Raw genomic sequence first — 14,849 nt, forward strand, 5'->3', positions numbered from 1 at the left:
GTATATCCTGATAGTTAAATCTATAGTAAATTTTTGCAATTTCTAAACAGTGTTTTGGGGGTTTGTTTTTTGTTTTTTCTTTTAATAGCATTTTTATAGCTGTAAATAAAATAAAAAAAATCCCACCAAAGGCTCTTCAAAAAAATTGAAAAATGCTGTATGGGTTTTGAGGTCTTCCAAAAGATGTTTAGTTGAGCAAATCTTCTCATACGAAATGTTGTAAACCGAAAACAAACTAGTGATATAAATGTTGTATTACTGCTTGTTTGCTTCCTCTACATGGAGTGACTGCTGGCAGAAGTTCTTGTTAACTTAGGATGACTGCAATATTTTTTTTTACCTTCTGAGTATCTTGAATAAGAGGTTGTCTCTTAGACACAGTAATGCCTCCCTGTAGATCCCTATGGTGCAGCTTCAGTTTAGTAGAACCACAAGGGATTTGGGTGTTGGATAGTTTACCTATGTGTTTGATAGGCCTATCTAAGGCCTAGGTCTAACAAAGTGTGATGTCCCAGTATGGGATATAGTCCTTTACAGTACTTAGGCCCTGTCAGGTTGAGTCCCTCTGTGTCCTAGGGGCCCTCCTGCAGGGTCTCCCCGCCATAGTAATATATATAGTGTATGGTGTTATGTATTAAGGACCTTTTAAGGACCTTTGAGTTAGTCACATGATAATGTGTTCACATGATGTGTTTATTACCCAGAGAGCACCAGCTAACCAGGGGACCTGCAGCTTGACCTATGGGCTTCTGGCTCAGCCCCCTTTTTAAGAGGGGCAGCCATTACAATCTCTCTCTTCCACCACACTCCTGCTGAGGAACAGTAAAGACCAGATGTCTCAGTGCTAGTGTCCAGCATATCTGGAGGCCTCAAGCCACCTACAGCCATATGCCAGTAAGTCAAGTCTATGTCTGCTGTCACTACCTACAACCTAGTCAAGTCTATTATAGTCTGCGTGGCTGAACTAAAGTCTATCAGAATTACTACAAGTCCCAGCAAGCTGCGAGGTCCTTCTGTGTTACTGGCCACCTCTCTGGGATCCTGGCCTAGCTGTAAACACTATTTCCATCTATCTACCTCAGTAAAGCTACCATTAACCCTTACCTGGTCTTGGACTATTATTGCCTTGCCTAGCATTGGGATAGCGGTACTACCGTTCGGGTGGTTACCGGGAAAACCACGCTCTTGCGTCACGAACATCTAGGGGTTAATAACATTTTGCCCCTAGACTACAACATCTGCCCCCCTACACCACACAATCGCACCCGAGTCAACTCGTGGCTTGGCCACAAAAGTATAAAAGGGGAGATTTATCTAAACCCGTCCAGAGGAAAAGTTGACCAGTTGCCCATAGCAACCAATTGGATCACTTCTTTAATTTTTTCACAGGCCTTTTTAAAAAATGAAAGAAGCGATCTGATTGGTTGCTATAGGCAGGTTTTACTAAATCTCCCCTAAAGTCACTCAATTTCACACATTCAGTGAGAATATGTTCAGTAAGTATTAATCTGGCCTTCCTGTGACTGTGATCTGGTATTATTGGGGAACAAAAACAAAATTTTTGATGAAAGTCTGAAGTCTTTAGAAGTTAAAGAAGTAAAAGAACAAGTGCTCCATGGGGTAATAATGATGATACCCGGTGTGAGAGAAGAAATAGATAACTGCTCACCCTGGGTGGTTGTGTAGATTCATACACAACAATGACAAAGGCACAAAAGATGGTAGGTCGTCTGCTGCCCTCCGGTGAATACAGTGATCCTTCAACATACGATGGTAATTCATTCCAAATGAACCATCGTTACTTGAATCCATCGTATGTTGAGGGATCCGTGCAATAATAATATAGAAAGTTATACTCCCGTGTCCCCTCCGCTCCGGACCCGTCACCGCTGCCCTGGACCATCGCTCTCCCATGCCGTCATCACGTCGCTGCGCACGCCACTCCTATTGGATGATAGGACAGTGTGTGTGGCAACGTGATGACGACGGAGAGTGATGGCCATGCAGGGGAGCCTGAAGAGGATGGTCCGGAATGTCGGGGATAGGTGATGAAACTCACCAGACCACACAGGGCAGATTAAACAGCTATCCGGCAGCAGCTGAAGCGGTCTGTGCTGCCGGATTGCCATTTATGCGATGGCCCCGACATACAAAAGCATCGTATGTTGATGGTGCATTCAACATGTGATGGCCTCTTATCGTAGGTCGGGGGATCACTGTAATGGCAAGCGATCAGAAAGGATGGGCTTCAATGAAGGTAACCGGCTCACATAGCGCTGATCGACCAAGATGCGAAACGCATTGAATCTTGGTTATTAAACACCATTTGTATCCTCCATATCGTGTCCTGGCCGGTCAGCGCCGTGTGAGCCAGATACCTTCATTGAAGCCCATCCTTTCTGATCCCTTTAGAAGTTCAAGGCATGCATTCTCTCCTGAGGATGATATGAGGGGGGGGGGGGGGGGACCCTCTATGACCTCCATATGTTAAACAGCTAATATGTAATATGTTTTCCTTTGTCAACAATCCTATTACTGGCTTCAGTCAGAATCCCGAAGACTAAGCTCGACTACTGCACGATACTAACCCATTACATGGCTCCTTTATTGGAGGGGCAGGGAAGCAAGAACAAATGTTGGATCAGCCCTGTGGCCCCTTCTATCATTGATCAGACACAGAGCATTGTGTGGCAGACGAAAGAGGATTTTTGTTTTGCAGGCTCAAACCATGCGGTCGGCGTTTGCCCTGGGCCCTAAGACCACCATTCCTTTATATGTTAATGAGAAGGAATCTTGTTTTCATGGAGATGGCACTTGGAACAGGAGACTGTCCGAGGGACCTGATGTATTGCAGTGCCCTGGCAAAATGTCTTCCTGCTGTTTATGTAGGAGCTGGGTATAGCCAATGCTTGGCCAGCAGGAGACACTTTCTTGGCATGAGATGTATTTATATTCTCTATTAAAGGCAGCTTGTGGGCTAACTGTCTGGATCTCGGTGTTTAGATGACTGTCTCGGTGATTCTCTTTCTTAATGTTGACTTGTCATCTAAGTCAGAATGAATTGCATTACTTCAGTACTTACACCTTCTCTGATTTCATGATCCTCTAAAGGACAACATTTCTGGGGGTCTTCATGTTTTAACACCCTCCTGCCTCTTGATTTGACCCGAATCATCTCACTTGTCCTGCTATTCTCAAAATCTGTCCGACTAGACATGTTTTGGAAAATCCCTTCTACCTCTCGTGAAGCTGCCACATGTCTCTTGCTTATGAGATAAAGGTGGTCCATCTGGCAATGATCCAGGAATTTATATTTGGAGTGAAAGGGAGCAGCCCCTAAAATATGCGCAAACACAGTCTGTGGGCTGATGTTTAACTCCTGCAGGTCAGAGTGGTTCGGATCTCAAAACTGTAATCTCTTCACATGTGCGATCATGCAACCACTATACCATTCTTGTGGTGTTTAGTATATATATATATTTTTATTACAGATTGGATATGGCACAACAGAAAACAGCCCAGTGACCTTTGCAGGCTTTCTCTATGATGAACTTGTTCGAAAATGTGACACTGTGGGCCATGTTATGCCCCATACTGAGGTGAGGCTGGCTCTAAACCTTTTAGTAAGCCTTTGATGTCTGAGCCTTCTCTTCAGTAACACTGATCGTTCCTTCCAGGCAAGAGTAGTGGACACCAACACAGGCCAAATAGTCCCATTGAATAGCCCTGGTGAGTTACAGATTAGAAGTTATTGTGTGATGCTGGGCTACTGGGCAGATGAGGAGAAAACCAGAGAGACGTTTACCGCAGACAAATGGTACAAAACTGGGTGAGTAATGTCAGCAGGATGTGGTCTATCCCAATGAAGGGGTTCATATCTTTATGACTAGTGGTCTGTGACACCAAAACTCGTGTCAGCAGCCCTGGTAATCTAGGGCAGTAATGAAATTAACTGTGTGTTGTTATTTTTTTGCCTATATCATGTGCACTCACCATCACTAGTCCTACAGCGCCATTTGTTTCATTCCAGCACAGCTGCATCCATGTGTTTTATTACTCTAATTTGGTCAGGTGATCACATTCCTGACTCCCTAAATCTTCCAGTGCCTAATGGTTCCAAAAGGATGTCAGACTCTGACTTCCTATAAATTACAGGATGATATCATCACCTACCAGATCCCTCCTACTAGCTCCCAGACCCCTCCAGCTCTATCTATCTCTATGGGATCAGGATATATAGTAGTTACACACCTCTCCTGAGTCTGTGTTCTCACATAACATTTCTTGCTGTTTTTTGTTTTTTTCTATTTTTGCTGTGATGTTTCCCAAATCATGGCACAAATTTGGTAAATATGTTAAATTGTTTATACCGTGATTTTGGAAAATCAGTGCAAAAAAAAAAATTTTTGTGAAAGTGCAATAAAAATTCAACGTGTGAACACAGCCTAAAGGCGTCTGAACACTGTCCACAGGTTCCATCGGTATAAAGGTTTCAGAAACCAAGTTAGAAGTCAACAAAATAAGAGTACTGGACCAAACACAATGGAAATTATTGGAAGTCTTCCCACGCTGCCGAATCTCTCAAGAACAAGGTAGGAGCCAAAAGTGGATATAATGCAAACTTTTATTAATACATACAACGCGTTTCAGTGCTGGGATGGCCCTGAAACGCGTTGTATGTATTAATAAAAGTTTGCATTATATCCACTTTTTGTTCCTACCTTGTTCCTGGGAGATTCGGCAGCGGGGAAGAATTTCCATTGTGTTTGGTCCGGTATCCATTGCACGCCAGTCCGGCGTGGGAAGTCTGCAGCAGCCATACTGTTGGTGTGATCTCTATTAAGCCCTGTGAGCGTTGTGCCTCGTTCATTGCACAACAACATAAGGTGAGCGTAATACTCTTTATGTTTTCTAACAAAATAAAAGTGTTATCACAGGGAGTCAGGCAACTGGGACCCTCCGCAATGTCCTGAATGGGCCCAGCTCTCTGTAAGGAGCACATGCTACAGATGGCACCCGCTCCATTCATTCTCTGTAGGAGCGGCGAAATGCTGAACTCTGACACCTCCAGCGCTCCCTGTAGAAATAAATGGAGCGTGTGCCGTTTATAGCACATGCTCCTCACAGAGATCCGGGTCCATTCAGGAGATTGCGAGGGGTCCCAGTGGTCAGACTCCCCACGATCAGACGCTTATCCCCTATCCTGTGGATAGGGGATGAGTTGCTTTTTGCCGGACCACCCCTTTAGTATTAGATGGGGCCAGATTCCTGGCACCCATGCTGATCAAGTGCCATGGCGCTCATGTAAGCGCTGCAGCCTCTTCACTGTTAATTTCTGCTTGTCCTTCCATCACCATTTTATTAGTAGCAATAGTGCAAGGTCCTGCAGTGTTGCCCCATTCAAGTGAACAGGGCACTGCTGCCATTTATAGTACAGAGATACCAAAAGAAAAAATTCCCACACAGTAGGTCCTACGCCACAAGACATAGATTAAATTCATAAAGAAAGAGGCGTCAAACAGGACATAAATATCACAAAGTATACTTTATTAACATGAATCCAAAATGACAAAACATTTAAAATGATTTAAAAGAATACATATATAGTAATAAACATAAATCCAAAAAGTGCTGAGAGAGAAACGGGGGCTATGCTTGTCTGCCAGGGGAAGGGTTCCACACCCCGGAAGAAGCCTTCATTGGTGAAACGTTGGGTGGCGGGTGGCTGTAGCGCTGTACTCCTTGTTCCACTTGGTAAAGTATTTTGTTATTTCTGTCTAGTTCAGGCTTTGTCCTACTCATAATGTGTTATTGATCCCCTGAGACTTTTTTGTCTGCTCTTTGACTTTTTTGTATTTACTCGCGATCCGAGCATATTTGCCGGATCAGACTCTAATATTTAATCCACAACCTATGAGCAGTAGCCTCCCTCATTAATCCACGGGAGTCAATACTTATTGTGTACCAACTATTTAACCCTTCCCCTGGCAGACAAGCATAGCCCCCGTTTCTCTCTCAGCACTTTTTGGATTTATGTTTATTACTATATATGTATTCTTTTAAATCATTTTAAATGTTTTGTCATTTTGGATTCATGTTAATAAAGTATACTTTGTGATATTTATGTCCTGTTTGACGCCTCTTTCTTTATGAATTTAATCTTTTTCATTTATAGTACAGCTATACTGGTAATAGCTGGTTGGCAGCAATGCCAGGAGTCATACCGCTGCTGTTCTAATGTTGATGGCCTAGCCCCTTTAAAATGACCAATAAAGTTAGGTCATGTAATGACTGTCTAATGTGATGTTGTCTTCTCTCTGCCAGAGATGTAGCCACAATGGATGAATATGGATACTGTCGGATTGTTGGGCGCTGTAAAGATATGATTATCAGAGGGGGTGAAAATATATACCCAGCTGAAATTGAGCAATTCTTGCACACGAATCCCAAAATCTTGGAAGCCCAGGTAAATGGTGGAAAATTACAAAGCAAAGGTCATTTACACAGGTTTTTTTTAAAAGTCACATTTTAACAATTGTGCTGTTTTAGGTGGTTGGGGTGAAAGATGAAAGGATGGGGGAGGAGATATGTGCTGCTATCCGGATCAAATCAAATGAAAATATTACTGCAGAAGAGATCAAACAATTCTGCAAAGGACAGGTGAGCGGTGATATTAACATATAGGAAAAGCCTGTATAGTAGAATACACATATATAAAAGTTATATATTAAAGGTTCTGCAACCATGAAGGAAGAGAAGATTCCTGAATTGAATGTCAGACTCAGCATTGTTTATTATATGCTCTGTATATTAAAATTAATATTTATATTTGAAAAAGTCCTAAATTAAATTTTGTTGAAAGGTAGGCATTGTAGATATAATAAAGGAGTAATTAAAGTGTACCTGTCCTTTACATAATGTAGATAATACCATTATTTGTATATTTATAATATACATTGGTTAAAAATGTGTATATTTTTGTCCCCACAGCTATTGCATGTGTGTCTATGTGAGGAGACCAAATACAGCAAGTGTAGGAGGACAAGCAGGGCTCTGCACACTGAGGACAAACAGGGCTCTGTACACTGTGGACAAGCAGGGCTCTGCACACTGAGGACAAGCAGGGCTCTGTACACTGAGGACAAGCAGGGCTCTGTGCACTGAGGACAAGCAGGGCTCTGTGCACTGAGGACAAGCAGGGCTCTGTGCACTGAGGACAAGCAGGGCTCTGTGCACTGAGGACAAGCAGGGCTCTGTGCACTGAGGACAAGCAGGGCTCTGTGCACTGAGGACAAGCAGGGCTCTGTGCACTGAGGACAAGCAGGGCTCTGTGCACTGAGGACAAGCAGGGCTCTGTGCACTGAGGACAAGCAGGGCTCTGTGCACTGAGGACACGCAGGGCTCTGTGCACTGAGGACAAGCAGGGCTCTGTGCACTGAGGACAAGCAGGGCTCTGTGCACTGAGGACAAGCAGGGCTCTGTGCACTGAGGACAAGCAGGGCTCTGTGCACTGAGGACAAGCAGGGCTCTGTGCACTGAGGACAAGCAGGGCTCTGTGCACTGAGGACACGCAGGGCTCTGTGCACTGAGGACACGCAGGGCTCTGTGCACTGAGGACAAGCAGGGCTCTGTGCACTGAGGACAAGCAGGGCTCTGTGCACTGAGGACAAGCAGGGCTCTGTGCACTGAGGACAAGCAGGGCTCTGTGCACTGAGGACAAGCAGGGCTCTGTGCACTGAGGACAAGCAGGGCTCTGTGCACTGAGGACAAGCAGGGCTCTGTGCACTGAGGACAAGCAGGGCTCTGTGCACTGAGGACAAGCAGGGCTCTGTGCACTGAGGACAAGCAGGGCTCTGTGCACTGAGGACAAGCAGGGCTCTGTGCACTGAGGACAAGCAGGGCTCTGTGCACTGAGGACAAGCAGGGCTCTGTGCACTGAGGACAAGCAGGGCTCTGTGCACTGAGGACAAGCAGGGCTCTGTACACTGAGGACAAGCAGGGCTGTGAACACTAAGCGTGCATGCACACCACGTTTTTGCAATACAGTTCCTGTATCAGGTTTTTGATGGAAAACGGATTCCTCAAAACCTGACTAAACTGTATCAAAAAGTGTGTACAAATTTTAGCCCATATACGGTTGAAAACCTTATCCGGTTTGAAAAATAATGTCCGGTTGCATCCGTTTTTTAAGAGAAAAACGTATACGTTTTTAACTTTTCACTCCATTTTGAATAAAGTTTCACTTGTTTGATTGAAATTACAATAAAAAAAAATGTGCAAAGTCAAAAACCGTATGGTGAAAACCTGATGGAACCGCATGCACATACAGTTCTGTACGGTTCCCATTGACTCCCATGTTAAAAAAAAAAACGTATACGGTTTAATACAGTTTTTCACCCGGACCAAGAAACGTGGTAGACTACAGTTTTGGATACGGGTAAAAAACTGGATAAAACCGTATGAGATGCAAAACGGACATACAGTTTTAGTCAATGCATTCTATACAGTTCCATACGGTTTTTAACTTGAAACTGTATACAGGAACTGTATAACAAAAATGTGGTGTGCATGCATCCTAAGGCTCTCAGGGATGTGGAATTCCTATCGCCCGACGCCCTGGACATACAGTTCCGGGTGCCGGGCAGGTGAATTTTTCAGGCCCTTAGCCCTGCTTCAGGCAAGCAGGGCCGGACCTGAAAGCCCCCGACAAGCGCAGAGGTGCTCAGAGGGGTGTACAGAGCGGGCTCCTGACTCCAGCCCATTCCATACTCCAGCCCATTCCATACTCCATCTAAAGATGTGAATGCTCCCTGGTGTGCTAGTGGGGTGGATCGAATACAAAATAACAGATTATGGTGCAAAAAAAAAAGAGCCCTCATACAGCCTTGTATGGAAAAAAAAGCTACAGGGGTCAGAAAATGGCAATGATTTTTTTTTTTTTTTTTTTTTTAAAGTTCAGATCTTTTTTAATTAGTAAAACATGACGGAAACTATACAAGTCTGGTATTGCTGTAATCAGGCCGGCCTAAAGTATCAAAATAACATGTTATCTCAACCACAAAGTAAGTGGCGTAGAAAAGAAAACCACCAAATTTGCTAAATTAACTTTTACTATTTCAATTTCACTTCACCAATATGTATATAGTTTTGTTTCGGAGCATATGTCATGGAAAAATTAAAAGGTGTCATTATAGTAGGTAGTTATGACTATTATAGGGTGAGGAGGAAAAAATGAGAGCGTAAAAGCGAAAATTGTCATGTGTAAAAGACAAGTGGATCGTCATGAGGGACAAGTAGAGTTTGCTCCGTTTTAGTCCCGTGGACAAGTAGTTGTTTATTACATTTCCACCCCCCTGGCTCCATGACACGCCCCCGGCTCACACAGCAGGATCCTGCACAGAGCCCTGCTTGTCCTGTCCTCACTTCCTGTATTTGTTCTCCTCATAGAGACACATAGGCAATAGCTGTAGCGGACAGGTTTTTTTTTACCCAAAAATATACACATTTTTTAACCAATGTATATCACAAATATTTATATATATATATATATTGGTATTATCTAGTTTTTTTTTGTTGACGACAGGTACACTTTAAGTCTACTGTACATGTGAAGACAGTCGCCCTCATACATGTACACAGGAATACATCATACTGGGTAGTTTGGGACAGCTTCTCCCCTGTTTGGGCATAGGGAGAGATATATGAATCATGGGCAGCAGGGTAAATGGCAAAACCTCTATCTATTGTGCCCCTTATTTCCCTGCCCTCAGCAGTGCCTGGTGGCTGTGTATCGAAAAATGCAGAAGTCAATTGGTTACTGGGAGAAAGGCAGCGAGAGACAGTTCATGAATACTGTGGACCCCAATGTCTTCTTTGTTTTCTCATGTTGCCCAATGGCATTGATTCCTTTTGGCCATTTACATGCATTGATATCACTAGACGGCACCAGTGAAAATACCACCAAAAATGAATCAGAACTCTGGTTGCACTAGTTTAGCGTTTTTGAAGTTGCACAGTAAACTAAAATGTCATTCATACCCTTGGTTTTCTTCTCAACAGATCTCTCATTTTAAGATTCCCCGTTACATTGTCTTTGTAAATGACTACCCTCTAACAGTTTCTGGAAAGGTAAGTGGATACACCAAGATTTACCCCACGTTAAAATAAGGCCTACAGTATTTTTGCGGGCATATACAAATGCAGCTGACTTAAAGGGGTACTCCGCTGCTCAGCATTTGGAACTGGAGCTGGTGCTGGGAGCTCGTGACGTCAAAGAGCCGCCCCCTCATGACGTCACGCCCCCACCCCCTCAATGCAAGTCTATGGGAGGGGGCGTGACATCTGTCATGCCCCCTCCCATAGACTTTCATTGAGGGGACGGGGCGTGACATCATGAGGGGGCGGGGCTATGACGTCACAAGCTCCCGATGCCAGCTCCAGCGTTCGGAACAGTGTGTTCCAAATGCTGAGCAGTGGAGTACCCCTTTAAAGACATATCCAGGATATGCCAAAAGGGCCTTTCCTCAAATACCCCCCTCCCCAAAGACAGTGTCTGGTGTTGCAGCTTAGCACCACATTGTTTTGAATGGGGAGAAGCTGCAATACCATACACAGGCGATGACAATTTAGGTGAAGAAACCTGTAGGGAAGCAAAGAGAATTAAGAATAAAGTAAAGTGTAACTGGACTTACTACAGTATTTGAGGTATATTTAAATGGGCCTGTATTCTCAGAGTGACAGAAATTTTGGTCAGTGGGGGTCTCTGTGCCGAAACCCAAACTGATCATTACAACAAGCGGTAGTGTGCTTCACTCCCCGGATGAACTGAGATTGCTGGGAGATAGGGGGTGAAGTGCTTAAAGGAGTACTCCGCTGTTCAGTGTTTGGAACAAACTGTTCCGCCCCCTCCCATAGACTTACATTGAGGGGGCGGGGCTATGACGTCACAAGCTCCCGGTGCCGGCTCCAACTGTTCCAAACGCTGAGCAGTGGAGTACCCCTTTAAGCATGCTTCTCCCGCCTTGTTATAATGATCAGTGGGGGCCTCAACACGGTCATTTCAAAATCACATGGACACTTTAACATTCACCAGAAAAAGAATCCCTGTTTGTATGTGTGTGTGTTTTTTTATTTTTTATATAAATATAAATATCTCCGGTAATATTTTCTTCTTCCATCTGATCTTAATTTCAGGTACAAAAGTTTAAACTGAGAGAATTAATGGAGAAACAGCTGAACTTATAAGGAGGATAGAAAAAAGAGCTGAAATGATGAGCCGTCTACTTTTTCCACCATCTTTTACTCTTTATCAGTACAGACTTCGTGACCGTCCTCTTATCATGCTAAACTTTACCTTCTATTTTTTACCCTTTTTGAGATGTTATGGTTTGTAAAAATGAGCCAGATTCTACAGACTGTTACATCCCAAAATTTGTAGCGTTAGAATGTCCATAAAGTTTTTATTATTTTTTTTTTTTATTATATTTTATTTGTATTATTTTTAAACAGATACTTGTATTAGAATTTTAATGCTTAAAGGGGTACTCCACTGGAAAAAAATTTTTTTAAATTAACCAGTGCCAGAAAGTTAAACAGATTTGTAAATTACTTATATTAATAAATCTTAATCCTTCCTGTACTTATCAGCTCTTGTATGCTCCCCAGGAAGTTCTTTTCTTTTGGAATTTCCTTTCTGTCTGACCACAGTGCTGACACCTCTGTCATAGAAACATAGAATGTGTCGGCAGATGAGAACCATTTGGCCCATCTAGTCTGCCATATAATCTGAATCCTATCAGTAGTCCCTGGCCTTATCTTATATGAAGGATATCCTTATACCTATCCCTATCTTATATAAAGGATAGCCTTATGCCTATCCCTATCTTATATGAAGGATAGCCTTATACCTATCCCTGTCTTATATGAAGGATAGCCTTATACCTATCCCTATCTTATATGAAGGATAGCCTTATGCCTATCCCTGTCTTATATGAAGGATAGCCTTATGCCTATCCCTGTCTTATATGAAGAATAGCCTTATGTCTATCCCTATCTTATATGAAGGATAGCCTTATACCTATCCCTATCTTATATGAAGGACAGCCTTATACCTATCCCTATCTTATATGAAGGGTAGCCTTATGCTTATCCCTATCTTATATGAAGGATAGCCTTATACCTATCCCTATCTTATATGAAGGCTAGCCTTATGCCTATCCCTATCTTATATGAAGGATAGCCTTATACCTATCTCTATCTCATATGAAGGATAGCCTTATACCTATCCCTATCTTATATGAAGGATAGCCTTATACCTATCCCTATCTTATACCTATCCCTATCTTATATGAAGGATAGCCTTATACCTATCCCTATCTTATACCTATCCCTATCTTATATGAAGGATAGCCTTATACCTATCTCCATCTTATATGAAGGATAGCCTTATGCATATCCCATGCATGTTTAAACTCCTTCACTGTATTTGCAGCAACCACTTCTGCAGGAAGGCTATTCCATGCATCCACTACTCTCTCAGTAAAGTAATACTTTCTCATATTACTGCAGAAACCTTTGCCCCTCTAATTCTGTCCATTTTAGGAACTGTCCGGAGGAGGATAGGTTTGCTATGAGGATTTGCTCCTACCCTGGACAATTCCTGACATGGACAGAGGTGTCAGCAGAGAGCACTGTGGTCAGACAGAAAGGAAATTCAAAAATAATAGAACTTCCTGTGGAGCATACGGCAGATGGTAAGTACTGGAAGAATTAAGATTTTTAAATAGAAGTCATTTACAAATCTGTTTAACTTTCTGGCACCGGTTGCTAAAAAAAAAAAGTTTTCTAGGGGAGTACCCCTTTAACATTACAAAAACAATCCCAACAGCCAAACCCTTCCCAAGATTTAATCCTTCACGTTTTATTTTATCATGTGTCTGAAACCCTTCACAGTCTATTCATCAAAATTCAAATTAGTGTTTGCCTTGTAATAGGTGGAAGTTGCTAACGGGCAGTGCCAGGATCTGATAAAGTTAAAGGAGTTATCCAGGAATTGAAGAACAGAGCCAATTTTTTTCAAAAACCTCTTCCCATCTGTTTCCAGGTTGGGTGTGGTTCTGCATCTCCGTTCCATTGAAGTGAATGGAGCCAAGTTGTAATACCACACACAAAGTGGAGACAGAAAGGGATGATTTTTTAAATAAATTATGTCTGTTTTTTTATTCCTGGATAACCCCTTTAAGCCATAAAATGTATTTTAGTATAAAAACATACAGCGCGTTTCCAAGCCACTCAGCTCCTTCTTCAGGTACCATAAGCGCCCATCACTCCCGTATCTAGGTGGTGGAGTAGTTGATTCTTGGACAACAATATAGTAGAGTATAGAACAGAACAAAGCAAAGACTGCACTCACCATCCACGTATCTTTATTCAGTCATGTGTAGGCATTCGGCGGAGGAGGCAGGGGCACGTATACAGAATACAAGGCGACAGCTGGGAATGTGAACTCTCTACAGTCCCGCTGGTAAAGGGAGAGAATCCAATAATAAGTGTACATTAGAAAATAGCTGTTTAAGCCATTCTTGAATGTATAAGTGTAGGTTCGACTAAAGTAAATTTGTGCTTTAAAAGTTGAATGTAAATTTTATTCAGCCACATTTCATGTACTCTGGTAAATGTATTGTACACGCCAATGCATTCATCTGTAAATGCTGCTAAATAAGTCCCGGGAAAGGCTGCCCTATGCGCCACTTTCTTTGCTGTTTATGTATTTCCTTTAGAATGTTATGTGTATACAGTGATCCCCTCAACTTAAAATTGCATCAGGTTACAATATTTTTAACGTACAATGCTACAGACTGTTCAGATCAGCAAAACGTGTCAATGGCCAGAAGAACAAGTCTTCAAACCTTACTGCACACACATGGCTGCTGTGATGGCCCTGTGTGTCTGCTCGTGACAGAATCTGCAGTGGATTTCCCGCACCCTTAGGGTTCGTTCACACGAGCGGATCCCCAGCGCGTATTTCGCTGCGGATCCGCTGCTGAAGGACCACTGTATGCTGCCTTTACAGGAGCGGCAATACGCTGCTACGAGCAGACACACTGCGATGTACGATTTACCCCGCGCATGCGTAGTATACTCGCTCATCACGGCAGCTCTCGGCCTAGCTCATAGAGCAGGGGGAGCGGCCGCGATGTGTGCAAGTACACCGTGCATGCGCAGCAACTCGCACATCGCTTCAGTGTGTCTGCTCGTAGCGGCAGATTTCCTGCTGCCCATCTGCTACGAGCAGGCACTGTGTCTACAGCCACTGCTATGAGTGGACACACAGAGCCACCCAGCCGCAGCAGGGAGCTTGTCCCTGCCATCGGTGCATCTGCTGCATGAAATACGCTAAGAATGCGCTACGTGCGACCCTACCCTAAAGGGGATGTCTTATGACAACATAATGGGGGAGATTTATCAAATCCTGCCCAGGGGAAAAGTTGCTGAATTGCCCATAGCATCCAATCAGATCGCTACTTTCATTTTTCAGAGGCCTTGTTAAAAATAAGTGGCAATCTGATTGGTTGCTATGGACTTTTCCTCTGGACAGGTTTTGATAAATCTCCCCTATTAATGTGATTTAAAGGGGTATTCCGCTGCTCAGCGTTTGGAACAAACTGTTCCGAACACTGGAGCCGGTGCCGGGAGCTCGTGACTTCATAGCCCCGGCCCCTCATGACGACACAACCCCACCCTCTCAATGCAAGTCTGTGGAATGGGGTGGAGCTATGATGTCATGAGCTCCTGGCGCCGGCTCCAGAGTTTGGAACAGTTTTGTTCCAAACGCTGAGCAGTGGAGTACC

General features: G+C 43.4%; 1 protein-coding gene across 3 annotated transcripts in view; it reads left to right on the forward strand.

Moving 5' to 3' along the window:
* ACSF2 (acyl-CoA synthetase family member 2) overlaps positions 1–11,556 on the forward strand; it is a 74,086-nt gene extending 62,530 nt beyond the window's left edge. The window contains exons 11-16 of one of the 3 annotated variants that reach the window (XM_056549422.1): positions 3,492–3,599; positions 3,678–3,829; positions 6,325–6,466; positions 6,550–6,660; positions 10,060–10,128; positions 11,194–11,556. In XM_056549422.1, the coding sequence (XP_056405397.1) occupies positions 3,492–3,599; positions 3,678–3,829; positions 6,325–6,466; positions 6,550–6,660; positions 10,060–10,128; positions 11,194–11,244 (633 nt within the window). In that variant the 3' untranslated portion in view covers positions 11,245–11,556. Of the gene's footprint in view, positions 1–3,491; positions 3,600–3,677; positions 3,830–6,324; positions 6,467–6,549; positions 6,661–6,990; positions 7,207–10,059; positions 10,129–11,193 lie in introns of those variants that run through there. The other 2 variants (XM_056549420.1, XM_056549423.1) reach the window with 2 other exon arrangements.
* The last annotated feature ends 3,293 nt before the right edge of the window (positions 11,557–14,849 follow it).

This window comes from Hyla sarda, chromosome 13 (genome assembly GCF_029499605.1).
Source record: "Hyla sarda isolate aHylSar1 chromosome 13, aHylSar1.hap1, whole genome shotgun sequence".
NCBI classification, from domain to species: domain Eukaryota; kingdom Metazoa; phylum Chordata; class Amphibia; order Anura; family Hylidae; genus Hyla; species Hyla sarda.